Source organism: Archocentrus centrarchus, chromosome 10 (assembly GCF_007364275.1).
Source record: "Archocentrus centrarchus isolate MPI-CPG fArcCen1 chromosome 10, fArcCen1, whole genome shotgun sequence".
Taxonomy (NCBI): Eukaryota; Metazoa; Chordata; class Actinopteri; order Cichliformes; family Cichlidae; genus Archocentrus; species Archocentrus centrarchus.
The window spans coordinates 12601504-12617085 of NC_044355.1; the positions used below are offsets into that span (position 1 = coordinate 12601504).

The 15582-nt window shown below is 41.0% G+C and overlaps 1 protein-coding gene across 2 annotated transcripts; it reads right to left on the bottom strand.

Moving 5' to 3' along the window:
• Positions 1 to 1429: 1429 nt before the first annotated feature.
• On the bottom strand, positions 1430 to 15080 carry sesn4 (sestrin 4). Of its 2 annotated transcripts, XM_030739968.1 has the most exons (10): positions 14858 to 15080; positions 8487 to 8669; positions 8192 to 8374; positions 7812 to 8060; positions 5951 to 6041; positions 5678 to 5802; positions 4140 to 4306; positions 3880 to 4024; positions 3239 to 3307; positions 1430 to 2992 (listed from the first exon to the last, which is right to left on the bottom strand). In XM_030739968.1, the coding sequence occupies exons 1-10, from the start codon at positions 14921 to 14923 to the stop codon at positions 2924 to 2926; spliced, it is 1347 nt and encodes a 448-aa protein (XP_030595828.1). In that variant the 5' UTR covers positions 14924 to 15080; the 3' UTR covers positions 1430 to 2923. The 2 variants fall into 2 exon arrangements, with proteins under 2 accessions (XP_030595828.1, XP_030595829.1); XM_030739969.1 differs by having other exon boundaries at positions 1430 to 3307; positions 14858 to 15079.
• Positions 15081 to 15582: the final 502 nt, after the last annotated feature.

Sequence of the window (15582 nt, forward strand, 5' to 3'; positions counted from 1 at the left end):
CAAGGAGCTCAACTGTATTTTAAGTTTTTAAAGTGGTCTTGGGCAGTAGTTCTCCAGGCTTTCTGAAGGTTTTTCAGGTTTTCTTTGGACATTGACTACTTTTTCTCTTTATTTTGCTAAACCACATAACACTGACCTATGAAGAATTCTTCAAGCATTAAAAGGGCACCAAACTCAAAGGATGAATCCGTGTTTTTTGTTTTACACATAGGACAACTTACAATTAAAAATTTGTTCTTTTCTATCTTTGTTACTAGCAACATGTCACAAAAACAAAGCTTATAAGGGGAGGATAAAAGAAGTGGCAGGTCTAAAATACTATCCACAGCAGATGAACAGTATCTGAAAGTAATTTCCTTAAAGAGGAAAAAAATCCAGCAAGGACCTGAGAAATGCATCTGACTCTTCATCAGATCCATCTACTGGTCACTGTATCCTCATCAGATATGGTTTCAGTGGAAGGGTAGTTGTCCAACTGGAAACCGAGAGAAAAGGCTGAGGTATGTCAAATTACACAAGAACTGGACTGAAAATCAATGGAAACAGGTCTTATGGAGTGATGAACCCAAACTGAAAGTTTTTGGTTTAAATCATACTCAATAGAACAGAAGAGAGGTACAACAGTGTCTACAGCCATCTGGAAAACATGGCAGAGACTCTGTCATGGTATGGTGCTGCATTTCAGCCAGTGGTGTTGGAGATCTTGTTACAATTTATGGAATTATGAATGCAGAAAAGTACCGTCAGATTTTGATCCACCACATAATACCATCTGGAAAGGATCTGATTGGCAACAAATTCCCAGACATACTGCCAACACAGCAAACATATGCATGGATAGAAAAATATACACTGGAATACTATCAGCCATGGATTGACTTGAGGGGTCTGGGGAGGTCAAACAACTGAAAACAGAAAAATAGCTGACAGTAGCAGCACTGGTAAAGCTGGGCAGTGATTCCTACAGTGTGGGCTGTGGCCCCCTGGTGGACATTGTGGACAAGTGATCAATGTAAAATACATTATTTAATCAGTTTTGCAATTTAGTTTGCAATTACTGTAAAATAATTAAAGTTTAAAAAAGAAACCAATAAAATGAAACAAAACCATGAGATTTAAATTATGCCTTATGAAATATGACACCATGTCTTGTAAAGAAAAGTCAAAACAGAGCTGAGGCCATCAGCTGGCAAAAAGACTAAAGAGAAATTAAATATTTGGGTGGGCCAGAGAAGATTTTAAAACTTCAAATTGGGCCACAGGAGTCTTAAGTTTTATTCTTTGGAGGAACAGACAACAGTAGGCAGATTTATTTTCATAGAGCATCTTTATAGAAAACATTTCTTCACATTTTCAAAAAACATTTTTTTTTGTCTTTGCACGTATTCTCTTTTTTTTTTAGGTTATTTATTTGTTTTAGATAAGTGTCTTTTTTTTTTTTTTTTTTAAAGTTGAATATTTTTAACATCCATCTGTGTCAAAGGCTCTTGCTGAGTTGCTGGGGCTTGTAGAAGGTGTCCATTAGAAAACGTGGGTGTTCACAGCTGCAACGTTTATCAGAACCGGTGTTGACCGACACCAAGAAAGAAAGAAAGAAAGAAAAAAAAAAACAAAACTGTTTTCTGTTCATACAGGAGAAGCTTTCACGCCCGGCAAGCGTCTGGCCCACGTTCAGCCTCCAGTTGTAACATCCTTCCACATCAGCAGCACTCCAGTTTTAGCCTGAAGGCACCTGTGTTAACAGCGCTTTTTGTTTTACTCGATATGGACTTGTTTCTCTTCTACATCCTGCAGTTACTAATTCTAAGTCTACACAGTCTGTCACACCTCTAAATCTACCCAGGCTGCAGCGAGTACATCGTACTGTCACACCCAGAAACAAACAAGCAAAAAAGTACTCCAAAGGTTTACAAAAACTGTAAAAAGAAAAGACAGAACGAAGATACAGGTGTTTCTAACAACTAGTCTGCACATTGCTCTGCTCTGTTAACTGTACCGTGAGTTCTGATGTGATAACCTGCCTCAATACAGCTCACACACAAACAACTGACCAAACAGACACAAAAAAAAAACAAAAAAAACCTTTAACACAAAGCTCGGAGCAAAAAGTCTGAACTCATCATCACTGCTGTAAATCGACTAGAGGCACTTTAAATCTATCCAATTAATGCCTTTCCTTTTGTGAAAAGTTGCCTCTTTAATGACCTTTGGTCTAAAGTTTAGTCTCTGATTTGATCGTCTCTGAAGCGTATCAGCGGTTGGGGGGGATGGCTCATGGCTCAGCTTAATCATCGCTGTAGGAAACAGCTGACTGACCTCTTCAGTTTAATCACTAATTTTCTTTTTTTTTTTCTTCACAAACATTACTTTCAAACTCCGTCTCTGTCTCACAGCTAAACTGAAAATAAACAATATTTCACTGAAATATCCTGAATCGCGTACCTTCACTCAGAAATCTGGGCTGGGAAACAAAAGCAGAGTCTGAAAGTTCAAGGACAAACAGTCAAACTTGACATGTCAGAGTGGAGACCCACAAACTCAGTCTCAATGTCTACTCATTAGCTACCTTGCATTATAAATATATAAAGTTTAAAAAAGTGCTTATTAAAAGAAACTATAGTGATGCAATAACTTCCAGCAGTGTCACTGTTGTTTTTGTTCTTGACCAGCATTAATACGAAATGTCAGGGAGAGCAAAACAGTCGTCCTTCACGGGCCTCCTCCAACACTGACTAGGATTGTCCAAAAAAAGGAAAAATCTGGTCTCCCATTAACATTCATTCAACATGTAGAAAAAGATATACGTTTTTGGAAAAGCATAGTTGATACAAAAGGAGACTTCTCAAACTAAAGAGTGTTGGCCACTGGGAACACACTGCTGCGACCGACTGGAACACAAGACAACAGGTAAAAGTTAAAATAACTAGCAATAATTGCACATAACCTTCGAGAGCCAAGATGTCTGATAAGAGAACTTCACAATAAGATGAGTTGCAGGAGGGGTGGGGAGGGGTGTGGCACGCTATGGTTGAAATACATTGGATCTGAGGAAGAGGAGAGCACATTCAAAGAGGCACAGCTGCAAACAATACAGCTGTTTCCTTAAAAGTGCCGCTCTCGTCCCATGTCACCGGCTGCTCGTCAGATGTCTTCATCCTTGTGTCTCAGGGTCTCTCTGTACCGGCCAAGAGTTTTAGCATCGTGCTTTTCCTTCCACTTAGGCAATCATGTACTGAGTGATGGCTCTCAATGCATACAGCAGCTCCGCCTGCAGCCGGGCCTCCATGATTAGTAAGTTTATGTGTATCTGAGGACAGAAAACACATACACATATGATTAAAACTGAGCCCTGATGTTTGTGACAAAACACCAAACAGTATCTGGTAGTGCATTGAGTGGATGGCTTGATGATACTGTAAATGCACACATTTGTTCTGTTGTTGAGAATCTGTGCTGTCATAACCTAATGAAATGCACCTCCCTAGAAATGCAACTACTGTGACTGTGATTGGCCCGTTCAGTACTGTTGAAAGAAACTCCACCGCCAACTAGTGTTTTGGCAGCAAAATTGCAGAGCAATGCGGCCACAGTACAAACGCTGGCAATGGAGTCAGCTACCTGCATAGGCTACATTGTAGGCTGTACAGAGTCAATGCAAATTAAATGTTAGACTCAGACTAGAGCTCACACAACCCAGCAAACATTTTCATGTCGAATAACCTGTCAGCTACTCGCTACCCGCTGTGGCGACCCCTTGTGGCAAGGGAGCAGCCAAAAGAATCTTTATACTAAAGCCAAATTATCTGGCTTCTGCTTGTAGCATCATACCTTGTGTGCAGACATGACAACTTTGCCTGTAATGGGGAAAATTCCTCTTACCCGTTCTGAAGTTTTAAGTGGAGTCCATCTCAGTGGACACACTGGAGTTTTGGTGGAGTCCGGAAAACAGGCCACTGCCTTGATGTACAGCTTCAAATCTCGCTCCAGCAACTGGTTCACTTCACCATAATCATAATCGTCGTAGCTGCGACAAAGAGCAAACAACTTTAACTACTGAACACAATTTTTTTTTAAAAAGCAGGGTTCTATGCATGTCCATTACTTTTGTTTATCGTTAGGAGACGAAGTGGCGGCCTCACCGTATTCCTAACGCACAATGGATGTAATTCCAGATCGCTCTCTTCATGTCGGTGCTGTGCAACGGGGGGAGTCTGGCTACGCTCCTGAACCGGTCATCCAAAAGGTGCCCGATGTCCGAATACAGTCTGTTGACTAAGGAGAAGCCGTGATCTTCCCACGAATAGTCCTGGAGGGAAAATATAAGTCAGTGCCATGAAATTTAAACAAGAAAATTATCCTCATTGTACTATTTACTGAGGCAGTTCTGAAAATTGCATTCAAATAAAAGTATATACACAGTATATTTGCCTCTCAGCTTTGCCTTTAAGCTATATTATTATTGTCGGGTGTTTACCTTACAATATAAAGCGCCTTGAAGCAAATGTTTGTTGTGATATGGTGCTATATAAATAAAATTGAATTAAATAATTTGTGTAGTAAATATTTTATTCATCAGTAACATGTCCCACACAAACATTTTATTGTGATGTGCTCACCACAGCTCACCACACTCCCTGAATCTTATTGTTCTTCATTTTGTAGTTTTTTTAGAGGCAATACTTTGTAAAATGATCCAGCAATTAATATGCAAAAATACAGTGAAATATAATTTGGTCTCTTCCAGGCTTCTCAATCATCTTGCTACCCTCAGCTTAGGAACCACTGCACTGTTTCCCCACACACAAACTTTACTTGGGCTTTACTTTTTTAATTTAAATATAACTTATTTTTTAAATATAACTTATTTTTAATCCATCTGAGAGAATTATGCCTTCTGTGATCCATTTATTAACAGACACCCCCCTTGCTTTGTGGTCAAAGTTCAGCAGCTGCCAACCTACAACCTACACTGTTAGGGGCGATTATTCTGGGGGGTTCAAAAAGAAAAGCAGTCCAGTGCATAAGTAACATAAGGTGAAATTTGGCTTTGCATAGCAGAGCAGATCTGTCATTATTAATGTATTAGTAAATATAGTGTAAGCCTATATGTGCTATTAGCAACCCTTTATGGCCTTGCAGTGGCAGTGAAGAGTCTCCAGGTATTGCATGGGCTTAATTGCTAAATAATAACAGTTGTGTGGATAAAGGCAGGCCTGAGGTTGGCTTGAAAGGCCCACCACTACTTCTTGCTAGACCTTGTCCATTACACACTTAAATTATCTGGTAATCTACATAAAGCACATATTTCTAAAAACCCTGGGGTCAGTTTTCATTTTACATTGCGCCTCATGAGCTGGCTCATTATGAAGGAAGAAAAAAAAAAAAAAAACTATTCAAAGTACGAGGGGAAAAAAGTTAGTTATTAATCTCATTTTGGTCTGTGAGCCAAAGCAGTGTGTTAAAAAATGTCAAAGACGGTACTGATTAACTCACTCTGCCTCAGGCTGCCTGATACCAAATTTACATCTTAATTTGGCTACCGACATCTCAAAGATGCACTTTAGCAATGCAGAGTAATAAAACAGTGCTAATGGCTTTAACAGATACCAGGCAGACAATCAAAAACAGAGTGCACACACAAGTGTTCTGCCATGTTTGGTGCTATAAAGACTCTCACCTGAACTCTGAACACTTGGAAGTGGTCCTCCTCCTTGCGTGCAAACTCCTGATAGCAAAAGTCGGGGTCTGTAATAAAACGTGAAGCATCTGCGAAGCATATCATCTCCTTCTCCTCTTCCATGTCTAAAAAAAGAGACGATGAAAGGAAAAAAAGATGGAGGAGAGGGAATATGTCACCGGGTGAGGCCAAGGAGCAGTAATCGCTCAGGTTTCACACTGCGCAACTTTACTAACGCTCAAGGAGTAAGTGGGAATATCTCAGCGGTGTTACCTGTCTGCTGGAGTGTTTGCGTTTCACGCTCCTCCTGGGACTTCTGGATCCTCTCCTTCAGACACATCATGTCACAACTGGAGTCCAGAGACTGCCAACACAAGTACCAATCTGATCAAGTTAAATGAACCTTTATGCATATTATAAATATTACTGGAGCTGCTAACAAAACAAATAATAATCTAACGTGTATAAAACATCAGAAAATCTATTTACTCAGGTCATATTTATCAAAGGAAACAAGTAGTAACCGAATGAATCGACCATTTTACACTATTAAACTGTTTTTCCAACCTTTTTCATCTGAAGTAAGTCCTGTGAGATGCACTCGGCACCACTTCTCACATTCAAATGTGGTAATTTGAACCCAATTTAAACCTAATCTTATTTAATACTTCATTATATGAACAAAGACATTGCTAAAATACATTTTCATCCAGTAAAACTGACGACATTTAGTTTGGTCTGAGCTATTTATTAATCAGGCTAAGTGATCGTCCCATCACTTTAAGCCTTTCCTGCAATTTATCCATTGTTTTAAATATCAAGTCCATTATAGGGGGGAAAAAAGGCTCTATTCTAACCAATTCCAGACTAATTTCAACCTATATTTAACATTTATATTTAGCCTCCCATTTTTCAAGTACAGTCAGCAGTTTTAACTATTACTTAGTGCTTTAACTTCTTTAGACCCTGGATCTTCATTTGGGGACATTACATTTTGGGTTTTCTGTGCCTTGTCCTTCATTCTGCTCATTAAATAATGGTGAATTTATTGTGTTATACAGTCAAATAAAACCATTGCCTCCAGATGAGGGCATAATAGTTGTAGTTGTTCAAAAACAATGCTTAGTTTTTATACTTATCGGGTCTATCTAATGCCAAATACTGAGGAGAAATTAAAACAAGAACTTAGGTCTCAGGAGGGTAAACTTAGTGTTAGAAACTGTGGCCTATTTTAATGTCCTTTGAAGGAATCTCATAAATTAATACAGTTCATTAGTCACATCTGCAAGAAAACTAAATAGGGAAATCAGAATTAAGATTTCACAAGAGATCTGAGAACAAAATCCTATAAATAATGGACAGAATATTCCTAAATTCAGCTGTAATCCATGTGTCATGCCCCATTTTTCTGTTTTAATTATATGTTATCTATATTATGAGAGAGAAATGTCATTATTTGTCTCACTTCTTCTGGAGATCAGTCACGGTATTCAAATCAATGGGAATGGGGAGTTTATGTACATGTTTATGGTGCAGAAGAAGAAATGAAAGTACACGGGGAAGGTGTTTAAAGGTATTTTCAGGCCACAAATTCCCCAATTTAAATACAGATCTGTTGAGGATTTTGTTGACATCACAGGAACTGCTATCAGTACCAGTTAAGAGCCAACCAAAGGTGGGTGAAACCTACAAAAATAAGTATTAATAAACGGAAATGGAGGGACCTGAGTATAATTATCAGTTGGTAGTTCCTTGAGTAATGTTTTGTGCCTTAGTATTGTCAATCCTATATTTTTTATGGTGTATATCCGCTGTCAAATGTCCCAGTTGCAGTGACTCTACAACGATAGATCACTGACTGGTAAGCATTACTTTCCCTTTACAAACGCGCACTGGGTACTTTGCTAGTTTTTTACATAACTATATGTTATGAGTTTGGGTTGGAAAAAATATGTGCAACTTAAAGAATCTTTGGGTTATTTTTCACTAAATGAATTCATTCACATAACAGCATACTTTTCACATATTCAAAAAAATGCAAATGCACTCTGAAAACATAAAAATCTATATACCTTATTTTAACATAGCAGCTTTTATTTTGACAAAATAAAAGTCTTTTTTTTTTTTTTTTTACCCGTCGTCGTGTTATGTGTTCGGAGGGAGTGGCGAGGGACTGAGGCACGTTGGCGTTGCCGTTGGCAGCATCAAAGGGGCAGAAGGTCGGTGGAGTACCGTTGGGAGATTTGGATGAGAGAGGGACAAAGTCTGCATCTGTGTTGCATCCAAACACAAAGCTGCAGAGGGAGTGGCAGTGGGCCAGGATCACCACGGCCTGCACCAGCTCAGCCAGCGACCAGCACTGCTCGCCCGCCTTTAGAAGTGTCTGGATAGAGCAGAGACGGAAACAGAAACAGTTTAAGAAATAAAACAAAATCAAGCATTCAAATATATATTTTTTTTCTTAAGCCTTATACAAATATTAAATATTTTATCTGTGGTTCATCTTTGCTGTACCTGGATGTGAGAACAGCTGGTGAGCCAGGGTTGGTGGGCCAGCACCTTGTTGATGTGGTCAAGGAGGCGAAGGCGAGGGGGTGCCGCCTCCAAACCCTGCAACCACTGAGGTTCCCCGCCCACCCTCAGAAACTGCGCTGAGTGCAGGTACACCAAGTAGTCACAGTGATAACGTGCTGCAGCCTGAAAGTCACAGGAAGAGAGAAGAAAACTCAAAAAAGAAGCTTTGAATATGTTTGACTACATGATAACGCTTGGCGAGGGGTTTGGATGAAAGAAAAGCCAAGTCACTGACCATGATGGCGATGTAATGGCGGTATGGCAGCGGCAGGGGGCCATCCATGTGCAGGATGTAATGCTGTGTGCGCAGGAAGCTCTCCAAGTACTTAGGGTGAGACGCCATCTGCTGGGACACGGCATCCGCATTCCCCCTGTTGACCAGCAGCGACAGCCGCTCTGAATCACCATTCACCATTACCTGCAGAAACAGCGACAAAGGTGAGACGAGGGAGCCGGTTGGTTTTTGGTGGAGAAACCTTAAAGTTATGATCTATTTGGTCCACTGCAGTATAAGCTTTTCCCCCTCCCCCTGTTGTGTTCATGTGCACAGTACTGAGGAACCTGAAAAAGTGCCTGAAAAAGAAAAAAAAAAAAAAAAAAGAAAATTAACATCTGTGAAGATCTTAAAATCCTCAAAATATGCTGGTTCAAGCTGCTCTGAATGACATCACTGTAAGTTTAAAATCCTTGGTGGGGTTTGTGGAGCGAAGAGGGAGTATAACTGATTAATTGGTCTGTGGACATTTATTTATTGCAAATTTTAAAAAACAATTAAAAAAAATAGTAATATATGGGACAAAAATCAGCAACCCGAGGCTGACTTTCCTTTGGAGTAATCATTAGATCTGTAGCAAAAGCAGGCTAGACTTAAGAGTCCAGGCTCCACCCCTTACACCAACTGAAAGAAAGGCAGTCTTGGGAGAACAGCAGTGATACCAGCGCCACTGGTGAGTGCATTCCTTAGATTATTCTTTCTTCAAATAAAACAAGCAAACAACAGTAGCTTAGCTGAGAGCTCGTCAGACATACAGACACCACGTCAGGTTGGTTCCAGTGGGGTCAAATGTTTCCTAGTCCAACATCACTTCATTATTATCAAACACAGAAGCAGGGTTGTGGATTTAAAAAGGTACTTCTGCTTCTGTGAAATTAAAATGCAAAGCAGCCTGGTAAAACCAAATTAAAAAACAAAAAAAAACAAAACAAAAAACACCCATGTTTTCCTTAGAAAAGGGGATTTACATGCTGGGAGGAAGCACAGACGAAGGCAGTAATGTGAAAGTTGAGCTTAAGAGGCCTTGAAGAGGGAAGCTCAGCAGCAGCAGAGAAATTCATGAGACCAAACACACAAACATGGGAGCGACTGGGCTGAGGAGCCGGAGGCCAAGAGAAACAGACCCATGCAAAGAGGGAAGCTGGCTCACCCTCATGGGCACAGCCTCCATCACTATCTTACAATGGACTCTAGGAAAAGGTGTCTGGGAGCTCAGCCACAAGCAGGAATCAGCTCCACTGTACATGAAACCCGAGTGGACGGCGCTGATCAAAGCCAAATGTTTCCCTTCAGTTTGGCAAAGGCCTCTCCCTTTAACAGCTGAACGTCTGTCCAGGATTACTACTGTCCTGTCAAATCGCAGGCGTCTAAACTTATGTCACAGATAGTTGTAGCAAATGGTGAGCAGAAGGACTTGTTTCTTAATTTTAGCCTCATATAGCCTCTTTGGCCTTCAGCTCCATGTTAATCTGGCTAGTAGCTCCATGTGGTATTTCACTTCTCCCTGCAGTCGATGAGGGTTTCCTCCTGAGCCTGTAAGAGGCTCCACCTCTTGACCTATATAGACTTCATACTCAGATCTTAAAAGACATGTCAACACATTACACATTAAACAAACGTTACATTGAGGCTGATTTATTTGTTAGGAATCGTTTTAACTCGAAGGAGGATGCAGGGGGAATAAAATGAGCCGGCACTGAATAACACAAGCTTAGACACAAACCCTGACCCCCACGTATCTGTCATCGTACATGAGAAATGGTTTTAACAGGAATGTAGAGCACACAGGTGCCTGCCAATCAAAACCTGACAAGAGCACATTCACATGAGTGGGGATGATTAGTATGCTGAGCTGCAGAATCTAGGTTACCGCTCCATCAAAGTGCTAACTGGCTCGATAGGGCCTGCAACCGTGAAGAAAACACACCAGTCAAGTAATTAACATGTAAGGAGATCTACGCCTATTTTTTCTAGTCCTTCATTCCAGGATTAAGCTGTGACTGCAACACAGATCAATTAATCATCACGTTCAGTTTGTCTCAGAGACATTTTTAGGCACGTATGAACATAAAAAACATTTTTGCATTTCTTATAATACTGCTTTTAAAGCACTGTGACCTGTGAAATGTTTTCTATAGGAAAATTTATGATATAAGTAACTGCTGGGCAATTTAAAGGATGTACTGGTATGGCTTTTTGAAATATTGCCAACCCAGTGAACAGATAAAGTGTCCACTGGGGCTTAAGTTGCTTATATTACTGTTTTATATTATTATGCACTTGTAGCCCTGAGGACTGCATAGAGAGGAAACCTGCATTAAGTGTCCACCTTTCTCACTCACAGTTCAAATTACCTGACTCAAATATATGAATGTAAGACACTAATTCATCAGCAACAAGCTGGAAAGGGCTCAGAATGGAAGATGAAGAAAAGAGCAGAGATACCCCAAAATAACTCGCCACCAAGAAAGGAGCTATGTCTGCTGTTTGGAAGTTTTTCAGTTTAAAAAAAAAAAAAAAAAAATTACTTGACCCCTTGGACTGTGGGCGAGGCTCAGGAAGCTCCCCCATCTAATGATTCATTAAATACAAATCTAAATGGGTGACTGAGACCATGAAAAGGGTTTACAGAGGTCAAGTCCTGGGGCCCTTTTCCCATAGATTCCTACAGGGCCGCGAGTCTTTCTACAACCCTGTCGGCCGTAAGAAAGAATGCACTGGCTTCTTGTTACAGAGCCTGAAGTTATGCCCATGTTTCTACTGTCTCTGCGCCACATACACAACAGAGAACCAGATGAGGTCCACATTCAGACTGTTTCAAATCTGCTTGTGGTGGGCTCTCTACAGCCCTGTGACAAATATTTACTATCTGTTAAAAAAGCCTAAAAGTAGATGATTTAGTGTTTTGGTTTATATTTTATATACTCCCCTGTGAGAAAAATAAGCAACTGTAAACCTATAAAAAGGCTCACTTAGGCTGAAATAATATTAATACTAATCCTATGATATACTGTGAAACAGCCAGACTCATATAGCCAGACAAAGTATAGTTATACAAATTTTTTTTAATTATATTGCCCAGCACTAATATAAACGAATGCAAACATATCTTAGCCAAACACCTACTGCATTTTATTCCAGATTTATCAAAAATTTATGGAAAACATTTCAGAACAGAGACAGGTAAGGGTCCCACCAGCGCTATGGCAAACCCTCAGTGAAGCAGGACATTGACCCTGGGAACGGCACTGGCACTCACCGTATGGATGTGTCTTTGCTCAAAGGTATTACTTCAGTGAAAAAGGTTACCGTTAGACCAGTTAAAGCCAAAATTATGGACTTCTGCAAAGAACTGTAAACTCACACTGCAGCACAGCATTGTCAAATGGTGGCAAACACCCTGCATTCGTCATCATGTACTATAAGACTAGTAGAAATACACAAATCACAGAAAAAAAAATAAAAATTTCCAACAGCCAGCAACCCTCCAACTGTCATTCTGTCAGCTATCAAATCCACAATAAAAAAGCACACAAACCTACTCTTTTAGAGACTGAGAAGATGGGATCTGTCATCACACAATCAAAGAGGAAATTGGTATTTTGCAAATTTTCAAACATGTCTGGACAAATACAAGACAATAAGTCAAACTAAAACAGGAACTACAATGGATGTGAGGGCATACAGAAAGCAGGAAATGACACATCCTACGGGTTTACAGCGTCTGCTGACAACACAGAAGCAGAAATCAAAGTGTATTCATGCAGAGGATCCTGATTTTCTTATACTTTAAAGTCTTAGTTTCATCATAAAAGTGATACATTTTTATCCAAGCTAATCAATATATTCTGATTTATATGCACTGTGGTAAAAGCTTTAGGCAGATGTATTTTTGTCCCGACACCCAGCTTCATTGTTATTGCCTGATAACAACCCACAGAGGCTGCACACAGCTTTGACAAGGCTCCTTGCTGGCCACCCACATGAAAAGAAAAACACCTGCACTTAAGTCAAAGAAAAAAAAAAGGGGGGGGGGGGGGTAACAAGTAAGTGTGGGTGGAAATATAAAGCAACATCATTTCTGCAACTGTGTATGTTACTAAAAAACATACTGTGGTTTCACAGAAGCTTAATAATTCAACTTACACTACACGCAGCAGCAACAAAGCCATTTTTTGTAGTCACAAACAGGCCTGCGGGGATGTCATTAGAGCACTGCTGTATTCAAATCACAAGATGCAGTCAAACTTGTGGCCTGGCTGCAAAATATTAACAAAACAACTCACAGCAGGGCCTGTTGTGAAAGCAAAGGATTCACAGGTGCAGATCATTTGACATTCAAAAGAAATCTCCTTTTCCCCCCAACATGGGAGAGGATGGATAATTTGTTTATTGATCAGAGAGGAGCAGGGATGAAATGAAAAACAGGGATGACGTCACCGAGAGGAGGAAAGGTAAACGGAGACAAAGACAGGCTTTGATAGCTGGCTGACAAACAAGCAAGGCTAGAAAGGAGAGCGCTGGACTAAGATGACACACAAAGGAGAGGGGAAAATTACACCAGCAGTAGCTTCAGTGTGTTGGTGTGTGGTGGAGCTGCAGGAGGGGGCTGCTGCAGATATAGAAGGAGGACATTCAATCTGCATTCTTTACTGAGCCTGGAAGGGGCTCATCCTCATCATGTGCCCACCTTCATCACCGGAAGAAGCAGCCGGGGGCCAATTTTGGCTCTTGCAACCTGAACTCAGGGAATAGTGCAAAACAAACCAGCTCCAGCCAAGATTGGAAGAGGAGAGAGGAGGGAAGGGAGCTAGAGCTGCACATACAACACAACCAAGACAAACAAAACACTGTGCTGCAGGATGCGAGGGAGAGAGAGAAAAAAAAAGACAAAGGCGAGAACACATACCCTCATAAGTGATGGAACCTGTCAGAAAACATGGCAGGCAGGTAGGGCAAGGACATGGTGGAGATATAAAAGCCTTTCCCTGACAATTAGGTCTTACTCACAAATAAGCAAAAGGGTGTAGGTTCTCACATTAAAGGCAAATGCATGGCCAGTATATGTTGTTTATTGTTTAGTTGTCTCCAGTTACAAGTAATTTATGTAAAAATGTAGGGGCAATAAAAAGCAGCATATATTAGTCTTGAACCCAAAGTAGCTGCCCACATTCCTGCTTGTTTTGTTCCATTTCTGGACCTTTAATCTGCAGCAAACACGTCTCTTCTAGGCTGCAACTTGGGACAGCGCCCCCCTTTTGTTGTGAAGTGGAAAAACACCGGCAGAGGAGAAAAACAACTTTGATTGGCAGTCCAGTTCAGCCAGCAAAAAAACAGCACAATAAAAAAAAAGTTGCCAACATTAAGAGTCACCGCAAGCGAGAAAAACCCCCCCACAATGTCCGTCAATCCTCGAGGATTAAGCATGTTTACACGCTGAATGTGTCCGGCAAAACACGTCCTTGTGTGCCATTTAGGAGTAAATATATGGTGCTGCATTACTTCACAGCCACTTCTCTCCCCAAACCTGCAGATGATGTCATCGTCACCTGCAGCTTTCTCTTCACACCGCACTGTCTCATCGGGCGTTCGCGCACGGACGCGTTAATATCCCGCAAAACTGAAGCAAATTTTAATACATATATTAAAAGGAAGCGCTAACCCCCCACACACACACACCCCCACCCCCAATGGAAGAACAAAGACAGAGCCGTCACTTCGCTGTTGATCGGGCCTTTTTTTATTTAAAAAAAAAACAGAGAAGAAGAAAGAAAAAAAAAAAAAGAGTTACATTTGAGCTTGTAACAGCCACATTTAAACGGTAACGTTAAAGCAGTGAGAACGCTGCGAGCTTTACGTGACCGTCTAACGGCTGGAGATGGAAACCGAGCTCCGTACCTTTTCAAGCAGCAGCTGCTCCTAACCCCCAAATTCAACTACTAAAACCTCCCAGTTTTCCGGTCGTCAAAACGTGATTTAAGTCAAACCCGTTTACTGTGTGAACTGTTACTCCGTTAGCGAGTTAAAACAGAAGTTTGCTTCGTCCGTTTTCTCTTTTGGGTCGCTAATGTTAGCCAACTGTTCGTTAAAAACTTTGAAAAACAGTTAAAAGGTAAGCTAACTGTCGTCTCTCACCTCATTTAAAGATTTAAAGGCCAGTCGGGGTGAATTCAAGAGCTGCCAAAGAAAACAGCTTTAATCTTTGGTATAAATGATCCCTTAGGCAAATGAATGAGCGTTACTCAGCCGCTGCTAGCTTCAATTGTGTTAAAACTAACTTATCCCCCCTCTCCCCTCCTCCCTGTCGAAAGTCAGCTAACCTTATTGCCTACCTGTTTCTGGACTCGCTGGCACTGGTTTCTCAGGGGGTACTCCATTTTACTCGTACAGATGATCATTTTCCAAAAAAAAAGTGTGCTAGTATTGCATGGATGCGGCTGTGTCCTTTCTTGGTGCGTTCCCAGCTAGCTAACAAAGGCAGCGAGCCGCCGCTGGCTTCAGTCAGTCTGAAAGCTGCAGACCGGACTGAAACGAAAGCCTTCCCTCAGCCGAGCTGACAGCTCCAGTAACAGCGCGTCCAATCAAAGCGCAGGAAGGCGGAGCTGGCCGGCTCCAAATGCTAATGAACATCTGCAAACACCGCGGAGAGAGGCGAAAACAAGCCGGGCACTGCCTCGAGGTTGGACTACCAACTCCCGGGACGGGGAAGTTATTAGGAAGGAGCATTTCATGCTATTTTAGCTGCCATGACGGAGTCTAGTCAGCCAGCCCCCCCATTTCATTTTCATCGACATCATAAAAAAAAAGTTCACAGAGTAAAGAAGAGGAGACAAATAACTAAAACAATAAGCAAAAAAAGAGAACCAAAAAATGCACTGTACTAAACAAAATTACATGCAATTACATTCTTTTTCTTTCTTAACTGCTCATCCATTTCAGAGGATTAGTAAGGAGGTAGAAGTGAGGGCAGCTATGAAGAGTGGAAAGGCAGTTGGTCCCGCTGACATGCCTGTGGAAGTGTGGAGATGTGTAGGACAGAGGGCAGTGCACTTTTAAC

Excerpts from the sequence above, each read along its gene's own strand:
- sesn4 (XM_030739968.1), bottom strand. The coding sequence starts at position 14,923 with ATGATCATCTGTACGAGTAAAATGGAGTACCCCCTGAGAAACCAGTGC. Across the intron at positions 5,803-5,950 it reads GCAAACACTCCAGCAGACAG|ACATGGAAGAGGAGAAGGAG; the intron begins GTAACACCGCTG and ends CTCTTTTTTTAG. Across the intron at positions 3,308-3,879 it reads CACTTAAAACTTCAGAACGG|ATACACATAAACTTACTAAT; the intron begins GTAAGAGGAATT and ends TTCTGTCCTCAG.